The sequence below is a fragment of the Pipistrellus hanaki genome (genome assembly GCF_964339955.1).
Source record: "Pipistrellus hanaki genome assembly, chromosome: 20".
Lineage (NCBI taxonomy): Eukaryota > Metazoa > Chordata > Mammalia > Chiroptera > Vespertilionidae > Pipistrellus > Pipistrellus hanaki.
Window position 1 is genome coordinate 9887526 of NC_140522.1, and position 14890 is coordinate 9902415.

The window sequence follows — 14890 nt, forward strand, 5'->3', positions numbered from 1 at the left end:
GCTGCCCCGACGGGCAGGTGTGCTCCTTGAGTGACATGGACTCGCCCAGGATCCTCCTTGGTGATTGAAAAAGAGCTAAACTGATTTTAATTTTTCGCAACCCAGATCACCACCGTTGTTGCACTGAGTACGTGCAGGGGACAGAATCCGTGTCCTGCCTCGCATTCCCTCGGTCCACCTCTCGCTGCAGCCGTTGCTACAGCAACCGCCTTCGAGAAGAGGTAACCTGGCTGCCCCTCCCCTGTGCAGTGGCATCGCCCTCCATGTTTGATGATGCAGAAGGACACCTGCGGGAACCAGCCCAGACTCACACCAGCATCACCTGGATGTGTGAGAGCGTGAATGCCCCAGGGGCAGCCCTGGACCAATGGGAGGTGAGAGCTGGAGAGTGAATGCTCCTCCCCTTCCAGTGCTCAGTCTACCAGCTCATTAGGTGACTCTGGTGGGATCAAGCCCCCCCCCCCCATGGCTCATGAGGGGATGACCTGAGAAGGCAGCAGTACTAACTTTTCCTTCTTCCCTATTTCCCTCTCCCCAAATCCCTCACACCTCTCTTCTGGAACGTTCCTTATCGTTGGAAAATTCTGGAAGTCAGTGAAGGCGACAATCTAGGCAAATATGTTAAGTAACTTGTGATGGATTATCAAGAGGGGCTTGGAGAAGTCCTTCCAGTCCACTCCCTACATCACACCTCAGTCATTGACCAAAGAGCCATTAAAAACAAACAACTAACTCTTCGAAAAATGGAATTCTAAAATCTTCTTGTTCAATTCCATTAGGTATTCAGACCTTCATTGCATATACATTTTTAAAAATATATATTTTATTGATTTTTTACAGAGAGGAAGGGAGAGAGATAGCTAGAAACGTCGATGAGAGAGAAACATTGACCAGTTGCCTCTTGCACACCCCCCATCGGGGATGTGCCCGCAGCCAAGGTACATGCCCTTGACCGGAATCGAACCCGGGACCTTTCAGTCCCCAGACCAATGCTCTATCACTGAGCCAAACCGGCTTCGGCAGCATATACATTTTATTGAGTAAGAGCAGGAGACACAGGGGCTGGATAGTGGGTGGAAGCCCTAGTGTCTATAGTTGCACAAGCTGAATGGATTTTGCTCTTTTCAGGGATGCTAGTTGAGTTTCAGAGAAGTGCATGCCAATTTAGTTCTTACATTTTTAAAAATATATATATTTTATTGATTTTTTTACAGAGAGAAAGAGAGAGGGACAGAGAGTTAGAAACATGGATGAGAGAGAATCATCGATCAGCTGCCTCTTGCACACCCCCCACTGGGGATATGTGCCCACAACCAAGGTACATGCCCTTGACCGGAATCGAACCTGGGACCTTTTAGTCCGCAGGCCGACGCTCTATCCACTGAGCCAAACCGGTTTCAGCAGCTAGTTCTTACATTTTTATCTGCTTCGGGTGTACATGATGAGTAGATGTGATGATGTCCTCTCCTTGTTAGACTTGCCATAAATTCATGATCAATTTTAATCTTTGAACTGACACTCTTTAAGCAAAAATAAAAATTTAAAAAGGAAGGAAATATGTCCTAAGACATTTTTGTAACTTGAAACAATTCAGGCACTTCTTGGTAAAAAAACAAAACAAAATAAAAAAATCCTGTCTTCTCTCTCTGGTTATTTTTAAGATTTTCTTTTTGACTTTGGTGTTCTAGAGCAGAAATGCAGCTCAGAGACCAGCTAGTCAAATCCCTCACTCTGTTTTACACAGGATGAACCTGAGCGGCTGGAGTTGAAATCTCTTCCCTGAAGCAAAAAGTCAAGTTCAGTTGCAGGATTCAAACTCTGTTCGGTGGCTTTCTATTGTGATTCTATGCGGCTCAGGCCCCAAGCCAGTTTCCTGCTGTGGCAGCATGATGGACACAGCCGTGGGCCCATCTCTGAAAAAAAAAACACACGTAAAACACGAAGCAGCTGTCAGAGATTCCCAGCCAAATGGTGTCATCTGATGTGGCGGCCTGAGGCCTGGTCTGGGAGGATTTCTCTGAACATTGCTTAGAAATGTCCAGAGAAATCAAGGCAGTCCGGCTGGTGTGGCTCAGTGGTTGAGCATCCACCTATGGAACCAGGAGGTCATGGTTGAATTCCCAGTCAGGGCACATGCCTGGGATTGTGGGCTCCATCCCCAGTAGGGGACATGCGGGAGGCAGACAGTTATTGATTCTCATCATTGATGTTTCTCTCTCTCTCTTCTCCCCTCCTTTCCAATACCAATAAAAATATATTAATACAAAAAAAGAAAGAAGATAAGGCCGTCTTCAGCTCCTCTTACCCATCAATGAGAGTGGGAGACGGGTATAAATGGTTATTTGGCAGAGTAATGAAATATTAGCAATCCAGATGGTCTAAGAAATATACAACCATCGCATAAAGTTCCAGAAACACTTTATTTAAAAATGGAGTTGTAAATGCATTAACAAAATAACATAAGTAATAAATGTAACAAAAATAAATAAGGAGAATAATGTATTCATAAAAAATAAAAATAACGTAGTAAAAGGCCAAATGTTTCTGTTTCAACAAAACTGTGTAAACACTTAAACAATAATGTAAGTAGACAGACACCGAGATTTTCCTAAACAACTCCTAATCTGCTATTGCCAAGTGGACAGAATCGGTACCCAAACAATTGAAAAAAGGGAACAATGGTGATTATGTTTGAATTTTTTCTTCAAATGGACTGACCCTGTGTTTTAATGTTTCATTTACTCTTTCAAAGCACTTGTGTCTCTCCAATCATGCTCTTTCAAACCTTTTTTCAGTTTCCTTCATTAGCATGGGTAACTTAGCTTCATTAGGAGAACAGTTCATTTACCCTTTTTAAAAAAATTAAAGAAAAATAGGAGATCCATTACACTACAGATCTTTTTTGCACATCTCTACAAAAAAAAAAAAAAAAAAATTTTTTTTGCGTCTTTATTAAGTGGCCCAATGGTACAGGATTTGTAAAATCCTGTATGCTTCTGAAGTGTACACAGTTCGTTTCTTAAAACAAATGTAGCACAGGATTATTGCTGAACTATTAAAGACCATTTCATTAATTTAATCTTTATAGACTGGGGGGAAGGGGGGTCAAGGGGAAACTCCAAGTCTGCTAATAAAAAAATGAATTAGATTCACCCAAATTATAGTGTTCTGGAAACACAGAGATAGTGGCTTTCTTTTTCAACTTATCCGAACGGGAGCTTACTGGAAAGAGAAAGGAAGCGGTTTATAGGAGATATTTCTCATCGGCTTCCGGATTAGTAACTCAGGCCCAGGCCTTTGTCATGTCCTCTCACGGGTCCTTAGGGATGAGTCAGACAGACACACGGGGTTCTCTACGGGGTCCTACAGGGAAACGCACCAGCAAGCCATTGCTTGGGAGTGAAACTACAACTAACCTCCTGGCTACTGCCTCTCCAGGTCTCCTGATGAAGACAATTTTCACTTCATGATCGGTTCAGGGGAATTTTTTTTTTTTTTTTCCAACTGTCACATATAAAGTTGGTAACACCGGACCAATATACATGTTTTTAGTTTTAAAAATATACTCCACCTAAACTATGGGTCTAGTTTCATCTTTCTAATTATCATTTGCCCTAAAAGGAGAGATAAACTCTTACTTCCATTTAAAAAAGAAAAGAAAAGAATATTGAAAAAGTGCCAAATTCATCTCTTTGCAAGTGGAGTAAAATGCTGTGGGTGAGAACAAAGCCAGTCTGCTATGTACAAAAAGGCGGTTAGTCCTTACTGACATATAGACACGTCCACCTACCACTCCCAGCGAATCTTAGTGCAAACGTAACAGCTCTTCTCCGTAAGCCCCAAGGCAATGTGAGTAGCTACGGAGTCCTGTAAATCACATGTAGTTGGAAAATTCTAGAACACAAGAAGGACTTGTGCAGGTCAGTTTGGCTATGGACAGTTAGCTGTCGCTGTAGCCAACGGTAATGGGTACTAATATAAATCCTGTTATTAAGAAGCAAATATAAGTGTTAACAAATCTGTACAGATGGAGAGGAAGTCCATTTCGGGGAGCAGCTTGGCACAGAGGACACGGGGGGCAGAAATGGTAGGTATTTAGTTTGCTTGTAGTCACAGCACGGCTTAAAAAAAAAGGAACCGAAAACAAAGATGGGGAAGAGAGAGGATGCAATGATCTAGTTCCGTTTGAAAATCATGAAACCACGAAAGGCGACATTACCATGATGTGCTTTTTCCTACGCGCGCACCGAGTGGTTGCAAGGATGGCTGCGCTGCCACGTCAGAGGAGAAAATAAATAAATAACATGAAAAAGCCAGAGATAGCCGGATTGTACTTGACCAAGCTGTCTTGTTTTGTGCAAGTGAACGCTCCGCAGCCTCCGCGGTTCCTAGTCTTTCCCCGGGAGCTTCCCCGAGGGTCACTCGGGCACGACCACCTCCTCCTCTTCGCCGTCCGGATTGAACCTGTTGAAGTGGATGCTGAAGTCGGCCTCCGACTCGGTGTTCTCGAACTCGGCTGAGCTGGAGACGGCGGCGGGGGGGAGAGCCCTCGCGTCCGCCGGGCACAGGGCCGGCGTCTGCCCCGGGCTGCCGTGACTGTTGACGGGGCTGGACTTCTGTTTGGGGGGAGATGGCAAGAGATTGGGAAAACCCATGTTGTTCAGAGCCTCCAGGGTCCCATCCGGGTCAATCATGGCATTGATCGCTGGAGGGAAAAAGGAAGAGGGGGAAAAAGACAACTGATGATGCAGTCAAGTTTGGATGTGAACATTGCTTATGACATATATATATATATATATATATACACAGACACACACACACACACACACACACACACCATATTTTCCAGTGTATAAGACGACTTTTGAAACGAAAAAAAAGCCTGCTCAGATTGGCCAGAGTCAGAGAGGCGGTCTATTAAAAAAAGAACTGGTGTTGCCTCGGAAGTGGGGGGTAGTCTTATACAGCGAATATAGGCCTAAACCTATGTTTTAACTGTAAAATTAGGGGGGTCGTCTTATACGCCGGAAAATACGGTATATATGTTATTGACTTTTACAGAGAGGAAGGGAGAGGGATAGATGAGAGAGGAACATTGATCAGCTGCCTCCTGCACACCTCCCATTGGGGATTGATCCTGCAACCAAGGTCCATGCTCTTGACAGAAATCAAACCCAGGACCCTTCAGTCTGCAGGTTGACGCTCTATCTACTGAGCCAAACTGGCTAGGTTGTATTTTGACTATTGATGCTTTTATGTGATGCTTCATTTTGGCAACCCCTTTCTATACTGTTCTGAAAACCCCTCTCCATCATTCTGGGCCTGATCTAGACTACTCAGACCTGAACGCTTTCCTGGCGTCTGGAGTAGCTCCCTTATGGGCATTTCAGAGCCAGATGGAAGATTGGGACTCGGAAATGTGGAATTCAGAAGTGATTTCTTTAAAATCTGCTTTCATTATTTCAAGAGGATAAGTTATAATTTTAATGAATACTCCTCACTGTATATCATTCAAGTAACTGGGGGTCAGTTGCTAGTGATAGGGTTGGGGAAACTGACATACATGTTGTCACGCGTGCTGGTGTGAGTGCTAGGACATCAGCCATGTGCAAGTGTGGATGTGTCACGGTGCCATGGAGACATCCCCTCGTTGCCTAGATACTAACAGCCTATGGCAGCCCCAGCGGGCCAAACAGACCTGCCACCTCCATGGGAGGGGCCAGGTAAACCAGCTTTCAATCCAAAAGATCTTAGCGGGGACGAGGAGAAATCGTAGTTAGTGATTTTTCAACTTGGCATTGGACAGAGTAGAGAGTTGGGAGAAGGAAGCACCATAGACTTAAGAATCACTTGAGAGACCCTTTCTAAAATACACCCCATTTCACCAGCGAACACTCATTACGTGAGCAACCACTTTGACTCATGGGGTATGTCCACACCCTCAGGTGTGTTGAGGGAGAATCAAGCCTGAGAATCACTTAAGTAATATATCATGTCTATGATAATTCAAACAATAAGAACTGAGTAGAATTAGCAGTCCACTCTGAAATCGGCCTGTTGTACCTCTGGGATTCCTGGGTCAGACCTACACAGGCATCAATGCATGATTAAGATCTGACACACACCAGTGCAAGTCCCTATCAAAGTTCTCAAGGCAAATTGAGCCTCTTCTCTCTCTTCCGGCCCCTGTGGCCAACATGATGCATTCATTTCTTGTTGCTCATCACACAATTATCTTTTGTGCTACCAGTTCATTTGGATTATACCACAAATATAACTTAAGAATTGTCAAACCAAATAAATAATCCTGCAATAAGCATTTTAAGCTGCATATGCATATTTTAACACATTATTTTATATACTTTTTCACATATTAGTATTGCATATAGTAAGTAATAGATATAATACTATAAATTCATCTATAACATTTAGCAATATGCTCAAGATTGAACTTCATGTCTTTTTAATTATTTATAATGGGCTTTGAACTTCCTTTTTATAAGTAATTTGGATATGTTCAAATTTATATTTTTATCCATACCATAACATTTAATCAAATAATGTTCTAATAGTAAGAATATTCTAAGAAATACCACTTAACATGCACTGTCTTAAACTGTTAGCTTTTTCTACTTCATTCAGAAGTAAATTTACCTTGAAGCTGTTTTTCAACTCTTTTCAGCTCCTGTAAGATGGAAGAAATCTCCTGTAGGAAAAAAAAAAAATGGAAATAATGACCTTACTTTACGAAAAACATTTTTATTTGATAGGCAATTCCTCTCAGACTCATCTTATTTGGAACACTTAACATTATCCGCATGATACTACATTTGTAGCAACAAGATATAAAATAAATAGGCTATCCAGTAAACATGCTTCAAATTTTAAAACCTTTAAATTAATTTTAAAATAAAATTATTTCTTTCAATGAAATGATAGAGAATGAGAAGTTCAAAATTAAGGACAGATGTTGAAAAACTGATATTGATCAACCTCGAACACCTTTAGAAAAGAGCCTAAGGATTTGATTTTCTTTGGGAAAATGTCTAAGCTTCCAACCGCAGTTTTAGGATGACTCTCTGGTCAAGAAAAGTCTATAGAAATTCACGAGGAGGAGAAATGCAATTTATTAAGCAAATGGAAGTGAGCCATGTTAACTTATTTTCAAAATGCTTACTTATGAAACACTAGAAGCCCAGTGCACGAAATTCATGCACAGGTAGGGTCCCTAGGCCTGGCCTGTGAACAGAGCTGATCTGGGTCTTCCTCTATTCCATGTCGCCTCCTGGTGGTTGGCACATGTCATAGCGAGCAGTCCAACTACCAAGGGGACAATTTGCATATCAGTCTTTTATCATATAGGATGATTATCATAAGAACACGAATGCATAATAGTAAGAAACATAAAAGCTCCTCCCTCCATATCCTCTATCCTCGTTTATGTGGCCTGTGTTAGCCTTTGAGTTTGACATGCTTGCTTTACAACTTTGAAGTAATCAATATCTTAAACTCCTATGAGAATTGGTTTAAGGCATAAAACTACTAAAACGTGCATTTACATTTTCCTTCAAAAAGGTATATTAACAAAAAGCTCAAAACTAAGCATATCATTCCCTTAAAATAAAACACTGCTATGAAAATGTTTCAATAGTTCAAAGAAGTGAGTACCATGCTTGAGGTTTTCACAATGGGAACTTCACTTTCAGCTCTTAGCTTGCTTTCTATTTCATCCCAATTCCGATCTTTATCTTTAAATAATATTCTATAAATAAAAAAAAAAACAGAAGCAATTTAATTTTCATAGTAGAAGCCTATCACATTTTAACAATAAAACCTTTCTTCAAGCCAACACAAGGATAAAGAACCAACTAAGTATTATGTAACTGTGAATTAAATCTTGAGCCAATATTGCTAATGAACTCATTTATGTGAGAGATCTGAATTAAGAAAGTAACTGAGTGGTTAAGAATATACACGTAAACTCTTGTATTTACCTCATTCTTTATTGAAAACAAAATGTAAAACAAATGTAGATGATATAACACTCCAAATTGTATCTGATATTTATAATTAACCATCAGTTATAAGAAAACACAACTTGGCTTAGAGAGAACATACATAATATAAGCAAAGAAGAAATTAAGATGAAAATAGGTTGAAGTAGGTATGAATAATTGTCTCCTAAGACCTCTTCCTACAGGAAAAGGAATCCCATTGGCTGAGCAAAGTGTGAACATTATTTTAAAGACTAAAAATTAATGTGCTTACTGTGTTTTTCTTTACAAATCTTCCTTTTGATAAAACAATCGTCAGTAATGATAATTATTTTTAGAAACTAAATTCAAATATGTTCATTTATAAAGTACCACAAAATTCTGATTTGCCACTCAAAGGTGGAATGGAATCCTCCTCTCCCAGGACTCTGGATCTGAGACATGACTCAGCAGATTTAGAGATGCAATTACGAGGCATCCTTCTGTTCTTTGTAAATTTCTTCACCGAGCCTGGAAATCTAGTTTAACCGCCTTATATAAGCACCAACACTGTGCAAGTAAGTACATTTCTTATTTGCATTTCTTCAAAGATCAATAAGCCAGGCTCAGCTCATTTGAAAACAAGAAATCCATCAATATCAAGTCAACATTTACACATAACCATGTTTCAAAAGGCACTAATGGTTCTAGAATCTGATACAAGAACATTCTGATCGACTGTTGAATTTTCTAAACCTCCAAAATAAACCTCCTTGCCAGACATCTAAGAGCTGTTATCCTAATGACCTGGCTATTATTGCACAGTTAAATTATCCTGTGCATTGCAAAACAGTCTTAACAGCATTAGGACCGGTGGGAAGACAGAAAACAATGACTATTTCATGGAACAACGTAGAGTGATAATGGACTCATGATATATACGAAGTCTGGGCTTAGCCACATAGTGCTGGCGAGTCAGTGAATTTTGCCAGGACCTAAAGCCTTTTTACAAACATTTTCTGCGTCTTTAAATAGTACACACACTATCCCCTTAACGGATGAGGAAGATAAAACTAGAGGAAAGTTTGAGGTCTTATAATAGAAGTCTCAAAAGTTTGTTATTTTAAAACACCATTATAATGTGGGAAATTGTTTCTGGTAACTAATAAAATTAAACTGAGTGGTATAGCTGTTCACTTTTAATGATAAGGAACATTTATTTCTCTTTTTGTCCCCTTCATGCTGCCCATCTCGCTCTCGGCTATTACTTCTCTCTAAAAAGCAAGGGTCATGGTGGAGGCAGAATAAGAGTCATTGCCACTGGCTTCACCAGTTCCTAGGCGTGGTGCTAACAGGCTTGAAAAATGTGGAACAGGCCGGCCAGCATGGCTCAGTGGTGAGCATCCACCTATGAACCAGGAGGTCACAGTTCAATTCCCAGTTAGGGCACATGCCCAGGTTGCGGGCTCCATCCCCAATAGGGGGTGTGCAGGAGGCAGCCAATCAACGATTCTCTCTCATTATTGATGTTTCTATCTCTCTCTCCTTCTCCCTTCCTCAATTAAATAAATAAAAATATATATTTTTTAAAATGTGGAACAGCCAACTGTTACTAATAAAAGCAAGGAGGTCCAGGAGGACAACAGTACCTGATCTTCCCAGCTGTTTTGTCTATAGACTGCCGGATCTTCTTGGAGAACTGGAAGACGGACGAGAGCAGCAAATTATCTCCCATGACCTGACAGCGGAGAGAAAGCAGAGTTTACACATCCCCTCAGCTCTGACTCACCAGCAAGCACAGCTCACCGTGTTTAGGGGCCTTTAGTTTGCCAATTATAATCAAAGACCGAGGCAGAATGTAATTAGTGTAATGCATGAGCACATTAAAAGAGAAAGAAATAATAGCAAAGAAGTTCCTTTTTATTAACTGACTTGTAAAGTTGACCTATTGTTTGGGTCATATCCCTTTCAGACATCAATCCGTTATCCTACCATCAATTACTAGCATGATCCTGTCTCTCATGCCCCCAATGAAATTACCATAAAAGGGAAAGCATCAAGAATTGAGAAGACTACATTTACTAGCTATTCTGTCATCAAATCATATGAATATAGAGATGACGAAGATTATTCATTCTTGTTCTCCAGGGCAGAGTCGAGTGGGACAGACACATTTTAAAAATCTGCCCAAAATGTAAGTTTTTCTAATGGCTGTCGGTACCTCCCAGATGAAATTCACGGTAAAACCAGAGGTCAGGCCCGGTTGGTGTGGCTCAGTGGTTGAGTGCCGACCTCTGAACCAGGAGGTCACAGTTCGATTCCCAGTCAGGGCACATGCCTAGGTTGTGGGCTTCATCCCAGTGTGAGGCATGCAGGAGGCAGCCAATCAATGGTTCTCTCTCATCACTGATGCTTCTATATCTCTCTCCCTTTCCCTTCCTCTCTGAAATCAATAAAAATATATTAAATAAAACAAAAACAAAACAAAACAAAACAAAAACCGGAGGTCAACAAACTTCTGCAAAGGATCAGAGAGTGAAATTGGGACAAGGCTCTCTGTCACTATTGGGCTCTCACTGCAGCGTGAAAGCAGCTATAGATACTTCACAGGCCAGTGGGTGTGGCTGCGCGGGAATAGCACTTGCCAACAGCAGGTGACAGGCCCAGCTAGCGCAGAATGCTAGGAAAGCACTGAACTGGGGGCTCAGTGGTAGGTTTCGAAATCAGCTCCTTGGGCTGAGAACTGCACCTGGACTCTAAGAAAACCAGAAAGTCACACGTGGCTTAGGATGTTAGAGATCTATGTAAAATAATATAAAGGAAATACAGCTATTACGCAAGAACATAAGCAAGTGCCTAATGTTGGAATGAGAAGGATTTCTGTGAGGGTGGCAGGAATAAGGCATCAGGAAAAGTAGTTCCGGAGAATGACAGGGACTTGAATTTAGGGGAATAAAGGGTTAATTGGAATGGGAAAAGCAACAATGGGCAATGGAAGGCTCCAGAAGCAGTGGCAGTGGTGAGCCTGGAGGAATCCAATCTGAAGAGTGGAAGACAGTGATTAGGATGAAGTGAGAAACGGCAAGGCAGGCTGAGGAGAGATTAAAACAGGTTATCTCTGTTTTCTACCCCATAAAGGGCAGCTCATTGCCACAGTATATTGAAGATTTTCTGGAACTTTTTTTCCATAAAGTTTCTGGAGATAACTATCATCCTAGATGCTTCCATTCTCTTTAAGAATATAACTTCTTCCACATAGTTTAATTACATTTAGACGAATTTATCTTCCTGGACCTTAGGGCAGAATGACTATAGATAAGATCAGAGAACAGGTCCAAGAACAACAAATAATTATCAGGCCAGGCCAGGACCACGTAGCATTCTGCAACTGTGCCTAAGGAGCTAGCCACATGCTTTTCCATCAGAGGGAGATTTAAAAATATATATTTTCATTGATTTCAGAGAAGGAAGAGGGAGAGAGACAGAGACATCAATGATGAGAGAGAATCACTGTTTGGCTGCCTCCTGCACGCCCTATACTGGGGATCGAGACCACAACCAGGGCATGCACCCTGACCTGGAATCGAACCGTGACCTCCTGGTTCACAGATCGATGCTCAACCACTGAGCCACACCAGCTGGGCCTTCAGAGGTAGTTTTTCGCTACTCCATGCTACTGCAAACACACATGTTCATGTATACTAGCTTTCAGCTCCTAATCCTTCAACCCAGGGGTCCACCGATGCGAACATAGGATCAAACCCTTCTTGTCAACGGCTTCTTTCTACATTCTCCTCCTACCCGCCCCTCGCTGGGAGCTGGACAGTTCTGCGCATCAGCTCTTGGGTGTTTTCCCTTCAGTGAAATACTGTCCATGTTTGGTTTTTAAACAGATTTTTCTATTGGATTATTTTGTTTTTTTAACTGATTGGTAAGGTTCTTTATATATTACAGATACTAATCCTTTGTCAGCAGCATGTTTAATATACTCAAGTTTATCAATGTCTTAAAGTCAAAACTTTTTGTGTCTTTTAAAAAAATCATTCTATAATGCATGTCGAAAGATACTTAATATATTTTTTTACTAAAAGTTTTATTAGAGTCTGGCTTTCACCCTTTAAAGCTTAATTCGTTGGGAGTTGCTTGTATATGAGGTGATGTCAAGATGAAAATTCATTCTACCCCTAAAGACAGGTACTTTGCCTGGCTGGGGTGGCTCAGTGGTTGAGCATTGACCTGTGAACCAACCAGGGCATCACCGTTCAATTCCCTGTCAGAGCACATGCCCATCTGCAGGCTTGATCCTCAGTAGGGGGCGTGCAGGAGGCAGCCAATCAGTGATTCTCATCTTGATGTTTCTCTCTCTCTCCCTCTCTAAAAATCAATAAAAATATATTAAAAAATAAAAAAGACAAGCACTTTCTGCAGCCTCGTTATTGAACAGATGGACATCCCTCCCTGCCGCTCGCTGATGCCGATGGTTTACGCACCTCATCTCTGCTCCAGGTCCTCCGCCTCGTGATGGTTAAGTGATCGGGAAGCTCTGGCGGTTGAGGCCTTGAATCGTTGGCCCGACAGTTGTTCCCTTCCGGTGTTTTAGAATTAACCAGCGGAGGGATCTTTCGGAAGTTGAGGCTTTCATCAAAAACTCGATCGACCAACTAATAGGACAAGAGCAAACCCTTATGAGAATAATTTGGAAAAGCACAGATATTGGCATTATCATTTGTTATGATTAGACAGAAGTTATTTCATTCTCAGGCAGTAAGAGAAGCATGTTATCTTCAATAAACCAATTACTCTTTCTTTTCATAAGCACTCCAACGGTGTCTTTTATAATAAAACAGATGTTCATCTACATAGATTTTATTTTCAAAATCCAAAATATAGAGCTATTAGCAATTTGATTCTTCCATGGACAAGATTTCCCCCAAATGGAAAACGGATGGTAAGTTGAAAAAGCAGAGCCATGTAGATGGACAAGGAGTTCATATTACCCACATTGCCTTACCAGTGTAAAATAATGGTTCTGTTTCTTTAATTTCCTATCTCGGTTTTTCCTTTTTTTTCCTCCCCAAATCCAGGTGCTAAATTTCTTCACAGAAGCATAAATTGCAAGTTCCAATTAAATTTACAAAAGGAAAAAAATTTTAAATCTACAAAATAAGTATTTTGGTCTTAATCAAAGAAATTTTTAGCAATGCTACAGAAATTATGTAGGCTAACAAAAAGGATATACTGCCACCTACTGTTCAAATTATACACTTACAATACAAAGTAGCTCAGGTTTACTGAAGAAAGAATATATTCTAGTACAGTATTCAGAAATAAAAAAGAAAAATGAACATCTATTCAATGAAATGTATGAATAATTTTACTGGGTCTGAATGAATCATCATGTTAGATAAGACTTAGTTAGACAGCTGAGAAAATATCTTTATTATTTTAAATGTACTGAAACAATTGTGTATGTCTTGCCACCAAGAAGATTCTTTTGTTTTTTACCAAAAAAGGATCATTTCATATACATATACAGTTGATCAACATGGTAACAAAACTACACAGACTGATGAAGCACCGTTTACCAAATTAGGCAACACATAAAGGGGAGGGAAACAACCAAAAAGTGACCATTAAAGAATCAGACTATAAAAGGAATGTGACAAGAAGCAACCAAAGACAGTATTATTAGAATTAAACTTGTCCTAAAGGCTAGCCATTTTTGTTTAATATTGGGAACATTATTTCATAAATTAAGGATGTGGGATCATCAATATTGGAGGCTGGCAAACATCTTTCAGTAAAGGGCCAGGGAATAAATATTTTAGTTTGAGGTCATCCAGTCTCCGACTACTGGATTCTGATATCGTTAAACAATGAGTGTGGCTTTGTCCTAATATAACTTTAATCCATTCTTTCAAGTGCCAATCTTTTGCTTGTGTTTCTGCACCAAATCAAGATAGCCAATATGACCAGAGTACCATTAATTTTACATTGTGTTAAAGGTACCTTCTGGAACAATGCTAAGCAAATGCTGCCCTCTAGAGGTGGCAAGCAGGAAGGACAATAGCCTGTGTACATTTCACAGTTACCAGAAAGTTTCAAGACTGAAAATGTATATATGTATTTGTGTGTGTGTGAGTGTGTGTGTGTACGAACATATACATGTGTATATATGTATACACACACTAATATATATACACACATGTAAATTTTCAAAGGGTCTTGTGTGTATATTATATATTTTCGTGAGTATAAGTGAAACTAGAATTTTTCTTTCCTTGCCATTAGAGCCATCTCCTAATTCATTAGCTGTGAAAATACCTTTTTAATTGAAGTATTTTCATAGCCAAATTTTATACAGAAACTTTATACAGCAATTCATCAAATTTCGGCTTGCTTTTCACATACCATTTATATTCATATTTTAAGTGAAACTATGCACCAATAATTAGCAAAGTACTTATTGTAAATAACATCACAACTTCATGTCCATATTAGTCGTAGACAAGTGTTAGTCTTCACTCGTGTTGTCACACACACACAGAAGCAATCTGTTAGAGCGAGGGTGGAAATTGCAGAGCTTCGTGCAAACAGGGCGGGCGGACGTAAGTAAAAGAAACTGAGCAAAAAGCTAAAAGCAAAAGAAATAAAGAAAAGAAAGAACCTTATGCATTTCTCCATGAGGCTCTCCTACCTCTTCTCTAGTGTCTATGGCAGAGCCAGGGGTGGTGGCGGCAGTGCTTACTGTGGTACTAGGGGCAGTGCCTGAGGACGTCACCGAGTCTATCTCGCCGGCTACGTCGTTGATTTCCCGAGCAATGAGAGCGAGGTCTTGGCTGATCCTGGAACAATTTGAAAAGAAGTTTCATCCCTTTTGCATAACCGATCTAGAAACATCAACTTATGATGGAACC

General features: G+C 40.5%; 1 protein-coding gene and 1 long non-coding RNA gene across 6 annotated transcripts in view; both read right to left on the reverse strand.

The window, feature by feature from the left end:
• Positions 1-813: 813 nt before the first annotated feature.
• The window catches only part of LOC311614275, a 198951-nt gene continuing 184874 nt past the window's right edge, over positions 814-14890 (reverse strand). Inside the window, exon 2 of the long non-coding RNA XR_014793617.1 lies at positions 814-1293. This is a non-coding gene — a long non-coding RNA (uncharacterized lncRNA). The remainder of the gene's footprint in view (positions 1294-14890) is intronic.
• CEP170 (centrosomal protein 170) overlaps positions 2402-14890 on the reverse strand; it is an 89803-nt gene continuing 77314 nt past the window's right edge. For 3 of the 5 annotated variants that reach the window (XM_084868842.1, XM_084868840.1, XM_084868838.1), the window contains 6 exons: positions 14641-14818; positions 12464-12634; positions 9623-9711; positions 7669-7762; positions 6655-6706; positions 2402-4705 (listed from right to left, as the gene is read on the reverse strand). In XM_084868842.1, the coding sequence (XP_084724968.1) occupies positions 4419-4705; positions 6655-6706; positions 7669-7762; positions 9623-9711; positions 12464-12634; positions 14641-14818 (871 nt within the window). In that variant the 3' untranslated portion in view covers positions 2402-4418. The remainder of the gene's footprint in view (positions 4706-6654; positions 6707-7668; positions 7763-9622; positions 9712-12463; positions 12635-14640; positions 14819-14890) is intronic. The other 2 variants (XM_084868841.1, XM_084868839.1) reach the window with 1 other exon arrangement.